This window comes from Thermobia domestica, chromosome 12 (assembly GCF_964235325.1).
Source record: "Thermobia domestica chromosome 12, izTheDome1.hap1.1, whole genome shotgun sequence".
Lineage (NCBI taxonomy): Eukaryota > Metazoa > Arthropoda > Insecta > Zygentoma > Lepismatidae > Thermobia > Thermobia domestica.
In genome coordinates, this window is record NC_137465.1 from 137,708,071 (window position 1) to 137,724,117 (window position 16,047).

At 33.7% G+C, this 16,047-nt stretch overlaps 1 protein-coding gene across 1 annotated transcript in view; it reads left to right on the top strand.

Annotated features, from left to right (window-relative positions):
* Nucleotides 1-16,047, top strand: part of LOC145665793 (ras-like protein family member 12) — a 493,554-nt gene that overhangs the window by 459,423 nt on the left and 18,084 nt on the right. Inside the window, exon 5 of the mRNA XM_081732911.1 lies at nt 2,380-2,582. Within this exon, the coding sequence (XP_081589037.1) occupies nt 2,380-2,582 (203 nt within the window). The remainder of the gene's footprint in view (nt 1-2,379; nt 2,583-16,047) is intronic.

Consider the following 16,047-nt stretch of genomic DNA (forward strand, 5'->3'; position numbering starts at 1 on the left):
ATGGCCTGAAACAAGGAGATGCGTATTGTTCAACTTTGTCCTGGAATACGCTATAAGGAAAGTCAAAGATAGCAACCAATGCTGATGATGTAAATTTAATAGGGGATGATAGGAGAACAATAGAAAGAAATGCAGATATGTTATTAAACGCTTGCAGTTGCATGGGCTTAGAAGTAAATGCAGAGAAAACTAAATACATGGAAGTGAGTCGGGACCGTAATAGGCACATTATAGATCCTTTAAAGTAGTAAATAATACTTTTGATAAAGTGGATAGTTTCATATATCTAGAATAACTATTAACAGACGAAAATCATATTAACGAAGAAATTAAATGTCAACTAAAAACAGGGAATTCGTGTTATTATTCAGTTGAAAATCTCTTGTCGTCTTGAATTCTGTCGAGGAATTTGAAGCTTAAAATATATAAAACGATAATCATACCTATTGTTCTGTATGGTTTCGAAACATGATCGCTTACTTTAAGGGAAGAACATAGACTGAAAGTATTTGAGAACAAGATGCTCAGACGAATATTCGGACCCAAGAGGAACGGGAATGGGGAATGGCGGAAACTTCATAACGAGGAACTACATAAATTATACGGCTTAGTAAACATAGTTAGGGTCATCAAGTCTAGGAGTCTTAGGTGTGTAGGACATAGCCAGGATGGAAGAAAGTAGGAACGCTTTCAAAAGTGTTAGCGGTAAGACCAATCGGAAAACGACCATTAGGAAGACTTAGGCGCAGGTAGGAAGACAATATTAAGATGGATCTCACCAAAAAAGGAATATAAAGTAGAAACTGGATCCAGTTGGCTAAGGATAGAAGTCAGTGGAGAGCTTTTGTGAACACAGCATTGAACCTCCGGGTTCCAGAGGCTATAGCTTACGAAGCATGAGTAGATGTCTAGGCTGATACTACAAATAGATTAAATGCGCATTTACTGAAAAGATGGGTTGTACTGACATTGGATAGTCTATATACTTTTTGTGTGCTAGGGCCTAGAAGAGAGGAGGAGATAAGATTTCATATCAGGTTACGCCACGCACAGTCACACGCCTTCATTTTTATTAATAATGGAAAAACCAAGAGAAACAAATTTCATCTCACTTTTCATTGTGGCACTTTTCCTTATGGACACAAATGATCACACTTGTCTGCAAAAAGGACTTTTCAAATCGGATTATTGGGAGAGCCTCCAGTTCCAATGTTGAGGGGAAATGTCTCCCCATTTCCCCAGAATTTTTGCCCGTACCTACAGATGAGACAACATTCCAGCATGAGGAGAGGGACATATCCTCCTCTGGTATTTATTGCAATTTGTGCCCAAGTAATGGAAGTGGAATTAATACATATTGATGAGGCTACTAAACGTACTACAGCACGAAGTTCACTTTGAAATACTACAGAATACGATTCTTTTTTAAAAAATAGAAAAGCCAAGAGAAATCAATTTCATCTTATATTCCTTTGAGGCAGTCGGACACAAATCATCACACTTATCCCCAAGACACTTTTTAATTCAGATTATTGGGGGGACAGTCCCCTCTAGGTCCAAGATTGGGGGAGACATGTACCCCTCGAGATTTGCGCCAGTGTTATAATTTAATATTTGCTTGTCTTTAAATTGCATTGTAGTAAAGAGGTATAAATCTTAATATGGAAATGTTGCTCAAAGGGCAAAGAACACAACAGTAAAGTACTTTATTACTTAAAAAATCAAACTTGAAGAGTCATAAATACCAAGTTTGCTCTAAAATGAGACATATGAACATCGCTGTTTGTAGATTATAATTCTATGGATAAAACATAAATATCTCGTATGTTTTATCCCCAGAATTATGATCTACAAATAGCGATGTTGATATGTGTAAGTGTCTTATAAGAATTTGTGATAGTTTGTGACTAAGATATGTGTTTGCGGCACGGATTAACAAATTTTGTTTCGAATGCAAATCTAATGCTGGTATGCAATGAAAATTTCTTTAATTTCCATACACTGTTGTATTAGTTTCCGTATCGAACTAAAACATCTTCTCCTGGAATTGCAGTAAGAACCTCATAACAAGAACAATAAAGAGTTATGGTATCGAAACTTTGTTAACAGAATAATAATTATAATTTTTATACTCCCACAATTCCAATTGAAATGCATCCTCAATTTTTGAACGTGTGTGGGTATTAGAGGCGTAAACAAATCAGGGGACGAAAACAAGGTTTATTTGAACTTATTAATTTTATTTCTGTGCCAAAAGCGACCAACATTACTAAAAAATAAACTCTTATAAGTATTTTATCTTAGTAGTTTTATTTGATCTTTTATCTGAATATATTAGAGTAAAGAAATTTATTTTGTTTGTTTTCTATTACTTTTTAGACAAGTAAGTAAAGCGGAAGGCAGAACGCTAGCAACTTTCCACGATGCAGCATTCTTCGAAACCACGGCAGCAGAGGAGTATGAATTGGTAGATCGAGTGTTCCATGAAATCATTCGAGAGATTTTGAGAGAACAGGAAAGGTTTATGCCCATGAGGCCACTTTATATAGAAGAGAAAAGTTCAATGTTTTCTTCATATCAAGGTAAATCAAAATATAGACCTAATATAACAATAATGTTTAAGTAGTTATGATTTTTCTTAAAATATATTTTTTATTGGTTTAGTCATGATTTTCTACTTCCACGTTTTGCTATGGCAGTTAATAATTAATTAACAGTGTAGCCTAAGAAAGCCACAAGCTCATCGAACCAAGAATAAACATTTGGTATTTGATCGTTTTGTACAACAAACAAATTTATGCTATGTTCTTTTCCACCTATCGGAAAACTTTCGTTGTACTAGGCTATTTTCCTTCCTTTTTGTTTTCTAAAATCGTTTTTTAGGGATGAGAGGATGAGCAAAACCGGTTTTTTGAAAGAAAACGGAAACCGGTTTCTACAAAACCAAAAGCCGAGAAAACGATTTTCACCGAAACCGGTTTCGTATTCTTGCAAAAACCGGTTCAGTTTTTTCACCGAAACCGGTTTCTGTTTTCTTCAAAAGTCGATTCGGTTTTTCACCGAAACTGGTTTCGGTGAAAACTTTTGGAAAATACATAAAACCATATCTATGGAAACGAAAAAGGTTTCAGGAGAACAACGAAACACTATTCTAGTCAGAAATATAACCAATTTTGGGAAAAAACCAGAACCGGTTTTGGTGAAAAACCTGTTTCTTGAAAATGTTGAGAAACCGGTTTCGGTTTTCCTAAAACGCAGAAACCGAAAAACCGGCTTTTGTTCACACCACTATAATAAATTCTTCGTAACTAGAATCTTATACACTCTGAAAACAGTAAAATACCACTAACTCAACATTCCGTATAACCCGACGATCACTTTCTTAATATTAAATGATTACTACTGGCCAAGCAGAACACTTTATTTATAATAATGTGGTCACCTATTAATAACTATTTCTAGATTCTAATAATTTCAAACATTGTCTAGAAACAATATAGGTGCATTTTCGTTACTGTATTACTGTGACAGCATTACATTTTTACGTCTATAAATATCAACATATTTTCCTGTTCTGTCAAAGATTTGTTATGAAAATTAATTTTTGAAATGTTCGTTCCCTTCTCTTTGTAACTCTAACTCTTGAAGCATTCTAACGAATTTACTAATAAAGATAAACAAAGACAAGATAAGTGTAACATAGAGTCTAGAATCACTAGATTTTTCTACAAAGAACTATTCATTTCTTAAGTATTGTATATAAGTCTTTTTTTTTTTAATTTATGCTAGAACTTTCATTAGAGTAATATGTAGCAAAATATGCGTTTTTAATCGTCCCGCTTGTTTTGTGGAACTTGACATTTTCTGTAGCTCTTCATCTTCTCAGCTTACATTATGTCAAGTTTGTAGATCTGTACAGTATTATGATCTATGACGCATGCCGTTCATAATATTTATATGTATTTCCTATCATTATTTTTTCTTTCATCAATTACGATTTCACTTGCTATTACTACATCTAAATATTCAACTACTATTAAATGGAATCCTAAGCGTGAAGAATTTGTGTCAGTCAGAAAGATTTTGTAGTTACATGGATTTTCCAGAATTGATTTTTTATTCTTTATTTGCTTTGGTTTCATTTGTGATTAGTGAGCACTGGAATTCTTTACAACTGTTGTATATTTTAATACATATAAGGAAGGTTTTTGTCCAGCATAGTTAGTGTATTTTAAACCATTAATCTACATTTGTCATTTTGTTGACTTAACGTTTTTGTTACCATTGTGCATAAACATTTAGAAGTTATTCACTACTTCATTACTATTAATGTTTTCTTTTCTTTTTCTTTACGTATTTCTATGAACACTCTGTCACCTTGTCACTATAATATACATGGAACTTCTCGACTTATTTCTGTACATGTTGTTAGGAAGTACGCGCCTTTGACTTGGGAGACCCGAGTTAGATTCCCGGATGGAGTTGATGTGGTTCGGATTTTACCTTAATCAATATTTACATTTCATATAGCCTCACTGCTGAAAAGGACGCTAAATTCAAACTCCAAACATGTTGCCAAGAAGGCATTTCCATGGTTTTTAGCGGACTCCTTATCATAGTTACATTCAACTCTATTACCTATTACATCCCAGTTACCTCTAGTAAAAGATAAGATCAAACTGCAACTTAAAGGAATAACTAGTCGGTGTATCTGAAAAATTGCTATTTTGAGTTAACAATATTTCCGTATATGATTTAATGAGACTTGCCGATCACCGTAAGAATCATACGTGACGGATGCTTCGTTCCTGAGATATCAAGTTGGTGAGAAGGCGGCTGTCAATAAGAAATCAAATTTACTGCATTAGTAAAAGGCACAATTTGAGATAATGAAAGTAATGAAATTTGTGATACAACTATTGATCATTCCTGCAACGACGAGTGTTAGGTCTGGAAAGTTGATATTACAAAGGCAGTGTGTGATGATGACAAACCAGAACGCAAATGGCGAATTTGATGGTTTCGCATATACTACTGCCTGATGAGTTATTGGATTTGTTTCGTAAAGTTCCTGTTGTTGTGTTTATGTGGTCTTATTGTTTAAGGAGGGTTTTGGGAGAGAAGATACGAGTGGTTTTCTGTATTACTTTACGTATGAGTTGCCAGAATATTATGAACAGCAAAATTACAGCAAACTTGGGGATACCAAGGACGGTGTTTACGGATACTTCCATATAATATACAGGGGCGAATGACACCACTCGTTTCTCATAGTCGAGAATCCCGTAACCGACTCTTTCTTGGAATACTATTTGTGGATATGGTATGTTTTTGAATGGCTGTTACATAATGTGGAAACACTGAAATACAAAATGTGCGTCTATTATAGTGATTTGAAATTTATCATCATTTATGTCTGTATGTTACATGAGTAATATTCAGCATGGTCACTATGACATGGAAAGAGACCACTTATCGATTTTCGTATCTTTGCTCTGTACTCGTTATATTACAGATTTATTACTTTTCTCAAAATGGAGACCATTACATATAAGGACAGTACCTTCAGTTTGCCATTTATGACGATTTACTTGTCTACATAGAAATCTAATCGAGATCTCTTGATTAAAAGGCGACAAATGTGGTCACTCATTCATTGCATATTATGCCAGTACATCTATATATAGCGTGTACTTAAATTTATCGCAATTTCCTTTTGTTCTTTCTGGGTTAATCTCATACATTTGTTTCTCAAACTTAGGATTGCTTCCAGTGTAGATCGTACGTATTGCTTTCTGACATGTCCGAGTGCTCTTCCATGATACTGTAAGTGATGGTTTTGCTCCTGTCTGATCTGTTCAACGATTCTCTGACCAGCGTACCTAGATAGCATTATCATCTATCATATTTCCTGAAACTATCTACAACGTAGCCTTACACGCACCAGGGAACCTTACATGTTTGTTACCGGAAGTACCAGGTGTAGATCTATGTAGTATGACTCATCGAAATCACGGAAATTCTGAGTCAGAATCGATAGGTTGTCATCCCCTGTTAAATTGCTATCAATTGTCAACCGGAACAAGAGGAAAACCTATAGCGCAAGTAACATTGTCAGAATTACAGGTACTCTAATAAAAGTAATAAAAAAATGTTACGATTATCTTTACACTAGGTAAACGATGAAAGTAAAAATGTTAAAATAACAAAAAAAAAGCATTTTCATTATTTGTCGGCGAAATTTCTTACGGTAGGGTAAGTTTGAGAACATTAACTCAAGTCACTATCGTCTGGCCAAATTATAAATGTTATTTGCTGCCTGTTTGAGGAACACAGTGAATTTTGTGATGCGATTTTTTTGATTGGCACCAAACCGAAGAAGGGGAAAAACAATTCTTGAAATAATGAAATACAGTACAACGTTGCAAAGTACCGGTTGCATTGACATTACTATTATTATTATTGAGCCACTTACCTTTGCTTGCTTTGTTCTTTGTTTGTTTCTTCCTTTATTGAAACGTACTATTTCCAGCAGTATAAAAACTGTTAGTGACAAACTTGCCCTGCACGACATCACGTGATTATCTCTTCCGTTTGGCTAGCTTCTAAAAGTGAGATCGACTATTTTAATTTTTTTCACCTTCGGTGCTTGGGGTCCCTGGTTCAATCCCAGCTCACGCCGTGTGGACATTGTGGTGGACTTTGTGTTTCTCCCGTTTCCTCCCACTTTCTTCATTCCACCATTTCATTCATCTCTCATCATCACCGTCTCCTTTAGTCTAACCGGTATAACCTTGGGACGTAAAACTGAAAGATTTCATTTCATTTTTCAATTTAATTTTCACCGTAGGTAATGTGTATTGAGAACTATGCAAACTAAATATTGCCTGCGTGGAACATCTTAAGCTCTAAATTCAAAAAGAAACTTATGAATGCATAGTACCAAAGAATCTGAAATCATTTCAACGTGCAAAACTGAGAAGTCTATACAAGTGTATTCGTATTAGTGACAGTCATAAAGAACATTTATGATTCTAATTCTAATGTAGTACATGCGAACGAAAAGGAGAGTGCCTCTGTAAGGGTAGTTTCAGACAGATAATATATAATTAATTGAAAATTATCGTAATTCTTATACTACAGTAAATTGCGATCCCTGTCCTGAGTGATCACCATCTCTTCTGTACTTTCTTTGATGTTTCTCAATACGTAAGCTACTAACAGGTGAATAGGAGTCGTTCCTGGTAGGAAGGCTAAATTCAACAAAAGTTTCGTACAATCTGAACTCTCGGAAAATACGCACATTTGATGTGTACGAGCAAATATCAAAGAGCTCTGTAACAGCCAGTTCTCATGTCTATAAGTATAGTTTGTGGAAGTCGTTCGTTTTCCCCTCAGATAATACAGTTTCAAAGAAGTCGAATCGATCATTCACGGTGCATTCTCAGTAATAAAAAAAGTGTTTATGTAAAATTTGACGTTAATACTCAGTATACCTATAACATATTCCCTCGATTTTGAACGTTATAAATCAGAACAAATAACATTTGTGTAATTATGTATCTATAAATCTCTGTCTCTCTCTCTCTGCATATATATATATGTGTGTGTGTACAGAGCAAAAACAAAGAACTAGAATTGTCATTCTGTCATTCATATAAATGACGAGTTTAGTCTTATAATTGTTCTGAACTTTATATATATATATATTATAATGGTGTCAATAATTTTTCATTCATACTGTCGTAAAACACAATTGAAACCTTTCCCTTTGTTTTTCGGATGGAAATAATTGTCAAGCTTTCCCTACCACCCAATTTCTCACTGAAGCTTAGTCAATACTGCGCACTGCAGCAACCATCATATTTGTTCGCCCTTCATTAAACCAAAATGCTCCATTGCATTGCTTTGTCACTACTAACAAAACATGTCATTAGTGTTGTGCAGTAATATCTTTATGGGTAGTAGCAGTTACTGGTATTTCACAGCAGGGTTAGCACAAGTGACAGTTTCAGAATAACAAGCCTTCTCGACTTTTTTAAAATATTTTTTTGGCAGTTTGAATGCCTTGGGTTGGAATTTTAAGTTATGCTATAAGTTCTGGTCTCAGAGTTTAACCACATTTTCCAAAGATAACATAAAAAACAAAAATAAAGGAAGTCATAGGAGACTCAACGAACTAAATAGCTTAGAAGTGTTTCGAAATTCACCAACGAGCAACCATGCTGATTTGTTAGTACTATTAACAACATTACATAAGAAAAACGTACCTATCTTAAAATATAGGAATATTGCTTTTGTCGTTAGCAGATTTTAGATTGCGACAAATAGGCTTGTTACTGACGTCCCCAATAAAGCATAATCATTCTTTCATTCATCGCTAGCAGATATGTCTTTTTATGGTAAAGTGTTTTTGTTACCTTTTAGCGACGGATGTTCTACAGAGATATAACTCTCTTATTTATGAATATATCTTAATGAAGCTTCACACATAGTGCCGGATTTACGTATAAGCTATACAGCTATAGCTTATGACCCCACTCTCTTGGGGGCTCCAAAATTACAGAAAAATGTGGATGTACACTCATGTCCAAAATTATTGTCGCATGTCTATAACTATGTTGTTGTAGGAATATAATTTGATAACGAATTCGCCCGCATTTGTTATAATGTTAGAATGTGTGTAATGGAAAAAGACATATATGTGGCAAATTTAATGTCAAAAGAACAATAAATAAGAACAATAGAACAAAAACAAAACTTTCTTGTCCATTTTGCAACATTTTGTGTTACTCATTCTAATTTTCGTATTTATAATTCTTTTTCTATGAAATTTACCAAAAATATACATTTCCCGATTATACACTTAGTACCAGTATTAAAATTACCCTGCAAAATCATTATCAAATTATATTCTTACAAGAAGACAGTTATAGATATGCGACAATCATTTTGGACATGAGAGCACATTTCCGAACTATAGAGCAGGGATGCAAATAAGCAACAAAATTTTATTCGCCCAAGAAAAAAGATACTAGCCCACATCCCGCAATAGAAATCATCCCACATAGAAATTTGGTATGATATTAAATACTCGCCCGCACCGATGAATCACTCGCCCCGGGCGAATAGTTATTTGCATCCCTGCTATAAAGGATAAAAAACAAACAAGTTATAAAATAAATTTACATCAATAGTATTTTATGTTGTGTAGGCTCCTATGATGTAAGTAATGGGGCACCTCTTGCTAGCCTACTCCCTAAAATGTCACTAGTTTGCTCATTTTTGCACATAGTGTCTTCCTGTAATTGTTGAATGGCAACATACAGATACATACTGCAATGCAGACAATTTGTCACTGTCAAAAGGATAGCTTGACATACAAAGGGTCCTATTACCCTCAATAACTTAGGGTCTCATCAAATCTGGCTCTGTTCACAGACATGGTCCTTAGGAATTAGCCGTTTCCCTTCTATTTTTGAAATATCGCCAGTTCCCAAATTTCGTCTGGGAGAGGAGAGGGAGGAAAAGCAATTTGTTTCTATAAATCATAGATGGCATCATGTTTGCACTAAAAACAGTTTCTTTTCTTTTTGCATTATTCAGAATGATAAATGTTATGAATGGACAACTTTTGGTTTTGATGGAACTAAGTATAAGTTTTCAGCTCCTGTCAATGTTGACTTTTATTTACTACTATTGTTTCAGTTGGCTAGACTTCCAATCATGAATGGAGGCCGCGGTCGCTCAGTGGTAGAACGTTCACCTCTGGTATTTGGGGTCCCGGGTTCGATCCCAGCCCCTCAAGTGAACCTTGTGGTTGACAAACTCCGTGTGCGTGGGTTTCCTCGGGGTTTCCCGTTTTCCTTCGAGTTCTCTCATTTCCTCCTACTTTCTTCATTCCACAAATTCATTCTTTTCTCATCATCACTATCTCCTTTATCCTAGCCGGCATATCCGTGGGACGTAAAACTCACAGATTTTCCCAATGATTAATAATACGAAGTGGCGATTTTTTTTATTCTAAAGTATGGTTAAGTCCTTTTGAACCAGGTAACAATAGTTGGTATTAGAATGAACAATGATCAATCAAAGAAAATCAAACCTCGTTTCTGAATTTGACGAGAAATATGTCCATTGTCTATTTTGATATGGTTTATTTTGCTTTCACGGATTGCAATGCTACCTAAGTTTTAGAGCCACCGTAAGCATTCGCAGCGGAGTTTGGAAAATAAAACGAAAAAAATGTACTCAAGCTACCAATATCTCTATTCTATGCCTATTCATTCGACATGGACAAGTGATATATAAGATTAAACTAGAGTTCATTCCCTTTCCAACGGGGTATCAGCTATTTAGATAGAGTAGTAGGGGGATACAGTGACAGATCAAAGAGAGTACTACATTTTGCAAGCTTCTCCCGTTTTTCAGAAGAAGCGGAAACGAGAATGAAAGAACTCTCTAATAATAAGAAAGAATTAAATATAAAATTGTTGTATTACCGAAAAGAAAATGCAATATAACTTTTGTAACAAAAATGGTGTCCTTTGTATAAAGGTCACGATGTGTAGGAGATATGAGCTTTCTGAATAGTACTGTATCAGATCTTTAGATGTTACTTTAACATTCTTATAGTAGCCGCAGATATATCCTATATGCTCAGTTTGTAGATCCACTAACAAGCTACAAAAGATTTAAAAAGCATTAGAAACATAATTTACAAAATTTGTTGGTTGTAACCAATTTCACAATGATCAATTTACTTGATGTTTAGAAGATACATTAAACTTTTTTTTTTTAAAAAATAAAGTATGATTTTCTATTGAGAGATCAATTTTATCAAGTGAATATTTTAAGTTACCTCTCTCCTGTAGTATTTACTCCTATAAGAGGTAAAGGTTCTCTTCTTTACAAACTTTTACAAAAATTAAAAAGCAAACAAAAAATTCTTGTCATGTAATTATATAGTAGATAATGCTTGTCATAGTCAATCTTTAAGAACTACAATAGCTATTATTAGCTCTTAAGGAAAAAACATATGCCAACCATTAGATAGCACTGAGCTCAAGAAAATTATGCATGACAATAAAGAAACTCTTCAAGATAATACTCTTTTTTTTCTAAAAATAAAAATTGATGCTATGTAAGAACCATCGTATTAAGATGACAGAGATAATGATAAATTATACCTTGATCAGCCTCTTTAATTTGACGCTAGCAAAATGAAAATACATAGCATAGTTAATTATTATTAATTTATTTTTAGGTTTTTATGTCTGTTAAAATGAAACATTGTCCAAAGATGAAATATACAGTATATCGATCGATAGATCTCATCAAGCTAAATAAAAATGTATGTTTTGAGAATCAATTCTGATGCGTAGTTCGCGAAAAATTGAAAAAAAAAACGAATTAAATGTTCTAGAAAGTATCTTGTTTGTTGTTAGTCTCATGCAATTAATTCTTTTTTTCTGCTGAAATAGATTAAAACGTATTTATTTATGTACCGTGTATAAAAATATTCACTATTAACTTGCAGATTGTATCTTTTTTTTATTTTTTATTTCATTATTATTATTATTATTATTATTATTATTATTATTATTATTATTATTATTATTATTATTATTATAAATGATGCACATACATTAGTGTGTACATGAAATAATATTGGAGGTTTGAACAGTCATATTTTTGACACAAAGCATGGTAGTGAAATAAACTACGTCAGATTAAAGATGAACTCTCCAAGTGTATGCATGTGAAAGTTTACGCACAGATAAAAACAGGCTCGAGGGTTAACTATGCAAACACATCTAGGGTGGCTAACAGTGCCTTTAGAAAAGATTGAAGCTGAGTACGCGTAAACAAATTTATTGTGTAACTCGCACAAAGAAGTGTTCTAGAGAGTTGGACATTCCTAAAACAACTGTTCATATTAAAGAAACGGTTACGTTTCAGTGGTTAAAAATTTAAGACGTTACAAAATCTTAATCAAAATCCAAATTAAAAGATTCGACTTTTACTGTAGTCATTCTGGATGCATTCAAGTAAGATGAGGATTTTTAAAATATGTTTATAATCAGTGATAAAGCAACGTTTCATGCTTCCAGGCAAGTACATCAGCATAATGTTCCTATATGGTGTAGTGAAAATATATTATTACGGAACATGAAGTGATAATGAAAAAGTTAATTGAAGAGACGTCTCGATCATCATCTTGACGTCTACAGGGTAAGTAACGAAGCACACATCGAAGTCTACTGAACATTTAAAATACTTGGAGAGTTTCTCTTTAAATAATAATAATGAAAAACAGTTCATCTTCCTATTGTTTTTTCGTTCCAAATTATGACTATTTAAAATTTCACAATTGTTTTTCGGACACATTATATTAGTAATATTTGATCTCTGTATATTTACATTTACAAGCAATACCTAAATAAATACAAGGACAAAGTTACTTTAGTAGATTTAACACTATGCACTCTGGCATTGACCGTATCTCACAGTATGAAGTTGATAGAGGTTTAGCTCATTTTCAATCGAAGCTCACACCTATACAGTAATTCTTAAGATTGTTGAATGTTTTGACTTGTGTGATAATGCTTCAAGATTGTTGAAACACATTTCTATTCCAAGTTCATATTCTTATACTTACGTCTGAACTTGTAGAAAGTTTTATTATACGTACCTAATGCGAAAGTATTACAGATTTTACCCCATTTCTAATTTTATCACTAACTAGCTACACATTTTATATTATTTAAATATAAACATACAGAGTGTAACAAAACCTTCCAATTGATAAAATATTTTGTTTTAGCAGCATTTACAAGAATAAAACTTCACCTAATGCTGTGGATAACAGGTGTATATACAAACAGCTTGTGAGCAAGATAGGCCGCGCAGTGAGTGTCCCATGACAGCTAATGTCGAGGAAAATTAAACATCGTTTATAAGTAAAATACTTGCCACTTGACAAAGATTCCTCTCTGTTAAGTACTGAGAACGATTTTTACAACTTTGTAAAAAGACTTTAATTGGGTTGTTACACTTTCAGATAGTCGTGTACGAATGGAAAGAAAAAAAAAACAAAACTTGTCGTCATTCTGTAAAAAATAAATTTGCTGATTTGGTTTCATAACTATGTCCTATTACATGAAAATTGAAAAATCACTATTTTCTTTGCCTAAAGTGGCCATCAGACTTCCGAAGATTTTTACTTAATTAAACGAAGATAGGAACAATTCCGCGTATTGTAGTACACGATCATAATGACACAATTACTTTTTACATTAGGAAAATAGAAAGAGAAAAATAAAGCTGAGAATAATAATAAGAAGAATATAAAAGAAAAGGAAGATTATAATAACTTCTCGAAGAACAGTTCATTAAGAAAGGATGGTAGATAAAGAAACGATGAAAAGAAAGAATTATGTATTCTATATGGGATATTCCTATCGATTTCGTGTAAGATCCTAAAGGAAATAATCTAACTTTAATCCCGTTACAACTAAGCACATGTTAACCCATACTACACTTACCTAGATCCAAGCAAATCCTACACATTGGGATGCTCCATCCTACTCCGGTTGATAAAAAGACTAGGCTCTATAAGTTTCTGTATTTATTGTTCATAAGCAAATTTTCTCTGTATGACAAACTTGCACTCGTTGGTCCAAGTTTAGATAAGTACTGGAAAGTAAGAACAAACTGGAAAATAAATATCCATGACTGAGTATTGCGAAGTTGAAACGAATTCGAAGTTCTCAACTTCTTTCAGCATGATGATGCACCTTCGTAATTTCGTGCTTGTGTTCGACAGGTTACGGATGAGCTGTTTCCAAGCCATTAGGTAGGAGTAGTCTCGCCGACTATCCCCAACCGTTTCCAGACCTTATGCGTTGTTTCTTTTTATATCATTAGCATTTAAAACTCTTTGGATACCAAGTGAAAATTGACAATTTGCTACATGGTTAGCAACGAATGGAGACTTTTTTTTTTTACATGTCTGTACTTACAAATGCTAAGATGAGCTCGAATGCCCTGCTGTCTGTATCAGACGAATTGGTGTCAGAATAGATGACAATGGGATTACCCCATAATTGCACAGGTAATAGCTTTTACATTGATAAATTTAGCTCGGAGATAACTTCAGATTTGTAAGTGGTGAATAGCTACTCCAAGCTGATATATTATATTATTACCTTTTCATTTAAAATGTTGGACCTAAATCCAAGATGCACATTAGGGATATGCATAACGGGTTCGACTTTCCTTTGTTTGTTTACCTATCATTGCACTTGAAAGTATTATATCCTAAAACGTTATATTGAGCGTGGAAAATATATGAACTATTTTCCTAATGAATCAAATGAACCAAAATGTTCGGTGTAAAATACATTGCAGAGGTTAGAGAAGTTATATAACAAGTGATTTATTCTTAAAAGCTATTGTAGCTTGTTCAACAGGACCCCTGCTACAGTTTAAATCATTGTTTTTATAAGACTATAAAGAGGATCCACTCAATCATCGAAAATAACATTCAACATACACTAATGAGATTAAGTCTTCCTTGTTTAAGTGAAACACAATTAGTACAACTTCCGGCTGTCTTTCATTTTGTTCATAAAACCTTCTGTAATAACGATATCGTACAAATTTGTTGAGTATCTATCTCTACACTAATTGCAATGATACAAATAGTAAATTTTCCGTATATTAATGAGGCACAAATATTCAAAGTGGTAGTATATGTATACTGAAGATGGTTTATTAGATGAATTTCCTTACAACATTCCAATAATGCTTTTGAATGGTACTTGTTATTTCCAAAGCAAAACGTGAATCACATTCATCTTAGCGTTCTGACAAATAGAACTCTTCATCTCAAATGTTACCTTATTATTGGTGTGCTATCATTATGCAGTATAAACCATATTATGTACTTTGAATAAATTGATCTAATTTCCTATTTCTAAAAGTATTTATGTGTTTATTTTTGTCTTTTCTAAGAGGCATTTGTTTTACTAATTAAATCTCAATTAAAATGTGCCTATATTTTCATATATCCCTTTAGTCATTAGCTGCTCATGATAATGAGGAACGTATTTACATATTTTGTCAGGCTAGCTTCTTCTCTCTTACAAATTATGAGTCATTCTTTTACTCTGTGTGTATATGTGTGTGGTTATTTGTATGTGTTCACCTTGCTTGAAAACTAACCCATATACAAAATGTTGTTCGGTTTACTCGAACCGACATTGAGCGGTACTTCACCTTATGGAAAAATCTCACTGCTAACACCAAAGTTATTTCTTTGGATCTCCAATACTGTGCACTATTGCACGACATCGCAGTTGCTACTGTTACCAACTACATTGGAAGACAAGAAATAGGAATTTCGTTTCATTTCTCCCTGCATTTTTTCCATAAGCAGCGATTGTAAACATCGGTTTAATAGTCTAGTTGCATAGAAATGAATTGGTCTGGCATGACGGATTAAAACAAGAATGTCAAAAAAAGAGATTGATTCCTGTCTTCTGCTTCATGTCATAATTATATCCAAAAGGATAGATAGACCGTTTGTTTACATGGATCCATATTTGATATTTGTTGGCTCGATACAAGTGAGGAACGCATTTTCGATAGGTTTGGGTTGTGATTGAATGCTCGCAACAGACAGCATTCACCCATACGTTTTAATCCACTTTTCCTATCATCAAATTCACATCGTGTCTGATGATAATTATAATTCCCTGCGAGAATCTTTCTCACACTAGTGGTAAAAGTCGATACGTTTCTTGTGAGAAGAGTCATTGTAAGTAATTTCCCGAATCTTAACATTATGTACGAATAAACGGAGGCCTCGCTCAATGTTAAACCCTTTTCCATTTTGACTCATCTTCCAAATGTATTGTCTTAAGTTTGTGGCGATTTGTCTTGTGCTTATAGTGAAATGAAAAATGAAATGCAATCTTTGAGTTTAACTTCTCAAGACTATGCTTGTTAGGGTAAGGGGGACGATGATTAAAGCAAGTGAAT